Genomic DNA, 4,149 nt, shown 5'->3' with positions numbered 1-4,149 from the left:
CCCGTGAGGTCGCAGCCCCACAGCTATTGTGAACCCAGGTGGACGCACAGGAGGCCTGGGAACCTGACTCCTCTCCTGAGACATGCACCCGCTTATGCCCCTGGAACAGGCTAAGGAGGCAGCTGGACATTGTTCAGGACTTGGCCAGTTTACTGGGCAGCCCGTGTGCCCCCCAGCCCACAGATGCCCCCTCAGGGCCTCTGGATCCCGTTTACTCCCCCCAGGGTGAGGGCCACCCATGCTGGGCAGAGTGGGCAGTGTAGGGTACAGAGCCAGCTCAGACAGGCAGGACATTTGGACAGGCCAATGTGGCCATCAGCTATCAGAGAGTGCCCCGAGGAGCAGTGGTTCTGGAAGTATCCTTCTCCATTTCCCTCACAGTAAAGTCCTTTAAAAGCCTATGTGACAATGACCCCCTGCCCCATAGGCTCTCTGACTTGTTTTCAGCCCCTGTCTCCCCACCTCACTAAACTCACATACATGAGCAGACTTTCTGGCCCTTAAATGTTCCATGAACACTCTTCCTTCCTGTAATAAGCATTTTCTGTTCCAGAGAAATGCAGGAACCACTGTCTCTATCTTCAAGGCTCTTTTGTAGAAATGAAAAGTTGTGTGGGAGGAAGGGTAGTTGATGTCTCTGCCTAATGGACATACAGAAATGCAAGATGTTATGCAGAACTATCTCAACAGACACATACCCATTTCTAACAGCTAAATTCTCCTGATACCATTCACAGTCTCATTCTCCATGAGACCAAAAGTTCAAGAATTTATTTCACTCATTGACATTTGTTGATGAAACAATGTCTTTCTGAAGAATATTCAATAAAGTTTTGCTGAATGACCAATGAACAAACTCAAAATATGTAAGAATTCATCAAAATGCTAAGCATGGGCAGACAATTAAGAAATTATATAAATGAGTAAAATGTGCTACTTTATAGGAAGCAAATACAACACCTGATTTTTTAAAATCATTCTTTTAGCTTACCGAGATACTTATGCTAAGTTTCAAAAGAAGTATACAACCTGTCGATTGAAGTTGATTTGTCTTTGTAAGTAAACAAATGCACATATTTGTCTAGGAAAACCACAAGGTAAATATACCAAAGGTAAGTATTTTTAAATGGGTAAACACAACTGATCTTTATTTTCTATCTTGTCCCTTCTATTTTCCAAATTTTCTACAATTTGGAGGTATTACTTTAATGATCAGAAACAAGAGTCTTACTTGAAGTCTTTATTGTTTCATAAACTTTTTATTTTTAAAAAAGGAAAGGCAAGCTTTCAAAAGTTCAGACACTTCATTTAAGTACCTCCACCAAGTACAAAAGTGATGCAAGAAATTCTTGAAGAGTCTCAGTGAGAGTTGAGAGTCAATATTCTTCAGAGAATGGATACTCAGGGTGACCAACACCACTGAAAGAGAAGGAGAAGGATTCATTTATTAAATCAGTCATGTTGTCATAGAGCATTACTCTATGATGCGGTCAGGATGGGCTAAAACTCTAAATCTACAAACATATCCCTCGTTCTCCCCCAACAGGCACACATGCGGTGTCTGCTCCATGTGCACACGGCACCTGCAGGTCCAGTCCCAACATCCATATGTGATATTCACTCCACAGTGACAGGTAGTTTGACTCGTTACAATTTATATGAGACCACAAGACCTGGCAGTAACTGTAGTGACCATCTTAGACACAGGTGAAACTTCTGCCCCTAGATGATGAAAAGGTGCCCAGTGAACAAATTAGCTGCCCTTTTTCATACACCCATGGATAAGCAAGTGAACACTCCATAAATGCAGAGGGCCTGCATTAAGGAACTTGTCTTCTATTGGAGAGCTACCACAAGCACCTGAATAATCACACAGCTCAAAGAGGGAATATTCCTTTCTTAATTTATAATATATTAAAACACTTGTTACTCAGAAATTAGTATTACTGCTGTTTTCCTTTTTTTTTTTTCCATCTTTTTACTTTTCTTTCTGAACTTGTCCTTTTCAATTCATTAAAAAGTGCACTCTGAGCGATTCCAAGTTTCAGGAGCTGTGCTGCTGACCTGAGCCCACAAAGATGAGTAAATCTAGGCATTCACAGACTAATGAAGAACATAGAATTATACTTAAGAGCTCCTACGTACAGAAAAATAACCTTCCACATTTTTTCTTTCATCATGGCTTTTTCTCAGAAGCATGATACAGCTTACAAGCAATAGGGAGAGTTTTGAGATCCTTCATTGGAAAAAAAAAAAAAAAAGCTTCATTTTACCAATAATTTGTATTCATTTCTCTCTAAACTCCCTTCCAGCTTCTCCTTGTTTGATCAGTCATCTGTCTCTTCAGTCTTGACATCTTCCTGCAGTAATTAGGCAGCTGGAATCCCATGTTAGTGACTAAGTCAAAGTACAGGAGGTAGGGACTCCACAGTGGATGGATCACTGATGAACAAATACAACACAGGTGTGAGTCTTTTCTCAAGAAAGCAGGAGAGAGGAGGAGCTAAGATGGCGGAGGAGTAGGACGGGGAGAACACTTTCTCCCCCACAAATTCATCAAAAGAACATTTAAATGCCGAGTAAATTCCACAAAACAACTTCTGAATGCCAGCAGAGGACATCAGGCACCCAGAAAAGCAACCCAAGTCTTCGAAAGGAGGTAGGGAAAAATATAAAAGACAAAAAAAGGGACAAAAGAGGGAGGGACGGAGTTCCGTCCCGGGAAGGGAGTCTTAAAAAGAGAGAAGTTTCCAAACACCAGGAAACCTTCTCACTGCCGAATCTGTGCCGAGCCTTGGAAGCACAGAGGGCAACATAACAGGGAGGAAAAATAAATAATTAAAACCCGCACATTGAGAGCCCTACGGTAACTCCCCCAGCGGAGAAGCAGCGCAGATGCCTGCATACGCCATTAGCAAGCAGGGGCTGGGCAGGGAGGCGCGGCGCGGGCTGCATCGCAAGAATCTGGCCTGAATACCCCGAGCACTATCTGAGCGAAATAATTTGGGCTAGCAAACCAGACTGTGGGATATCTACCACGCAAAAAGCCAGCCCTAACCTATGACACCGCCAGGCCCTCGCACGGAATAAAGGACTGAACAGAGATAGCCGGCGGCAGACCATCCCCCTCCGGTGATAGGCAGCCAGAGCTGGAAGGGGACAATCGCAGCCCCAGAGAGACATTATCTATAAAACTGTAAGCAGGCTTCTTTGCTAACTAAAACTTCTTGGGGGTCTGGACGGTCAACATCTGCCTGAGAAGGTGTGCCGGTGCACAACTAGATAACCGAGCGGCGGGGAGGCGATAAGTCGCAGCAATCGCGCGCGCAAAACACCTCATTACCTGAGCTGCTCAGATCTGGGAAGGGCACAAAACATAGGCCCAACCGAGAGTCTGCGCCTCTGAGGACTACCCGAGTGCCTGAACCTGAGCGGCTTGGACCTGGGAAGTACAGGCAGCCCAGGGCCGGCCGCGGATGGTTCGCGGCGGAGCAACCTAGAGCCTGAGCAGCGTGGGCAGAGAGGCTACATGTGTGTGAACTGGGGGCAGACCCAGTGTGGCTGAGGCACTGCGAGCACACGCCAGTGTTATTTGTTTGCAGCATCCCTCCCTACCTCCCCTCAGTGCGACTGAACAAGTGAGCCTATAAAAATATATATATATATTAATTCCTCTATTATGCCTTTAATTTCCACTTTTATAACCGATTACTTTGCAAAAAAAAAAAAAAGACCCTATTTTTTTTAAAGCAAACTTCATATATATATATATTTTTAATAATTTTTTTGACCTTTTTTTTCTTTTTCTTTCTTTTCTTTAGCATTGTATTTTTGAAATTCCAAACTATACTCTAGATTTTTAATTTTAGCTTTTTAGTATTTGTTATCAATTTTGTACCTATAGTTTTGTTTTTGTTTTTGTTTTTATATAATTTCTGTGACGCTTTTTTATTTTCTTTTCCTTTTTCTCTGTTTCTTTCTCTTCTTCTTTTAAATAACATTGTATATCTGAAATTCCAAACTCTATTCTAGATTTTTAATTTATGCTTTTTGGTATTTGTTATCAATTTTGTACCTGTATTTTTTTTATATATATATAATTTAGGCGACTTTGTTTGTTCTTGTTTTTTTCTTCTCTCTCTTTCTTTT

The 4,149-nt window shown here is 42.3% G+C and overlaps 1 protein-coding gene across 1 annotated transcript in view; it reads right to left on the bottom strand.

Moving 5' to 3' along the window:
- The window catches only part of LOC104986160 (aldose reductase-like), a 22,129-nt gene that overhangs the window by 1,717 nt on the left and 16,263 nt on the right, over positions 1–4,149 (bottom strand). The window contains exons 6-7 of the mRNA XM_010836616.1: positions 1,317–1,419; positions 477–641 (exon numbers count right to left, since the gene is read on the bottom strand). Of these exons, the coding sequence (XP_010834918.1) occupies positions 477–641; positions 1,317–1,419 (268 nt within the window). The remainder of the gene's footprint in view (positions 1–476; positions 642–1,316; positions 1,420–4,149) is intronic.

The sequence above is a fragment of the Bison bison genome, unplaced genomic scaffold, assembly GCF_000754665.1.
Source record: "Bison bison bison isolate TAMUID 2011002044 unplaced genomic scaffold, Bison_UMD1.0 scf7180017864063, whole genome shotgun sequence".
NCBI lineage: Eukaryota > Metazoa > Chordata > Mammalia > Artiodactyla > Bovidae > Bison > Bison bison.
The sequence above is the reverse complement of the archived record's forward strand: the minus strand, read 5'-3'. Positions and strand labels throughout refer to the sequence as shown.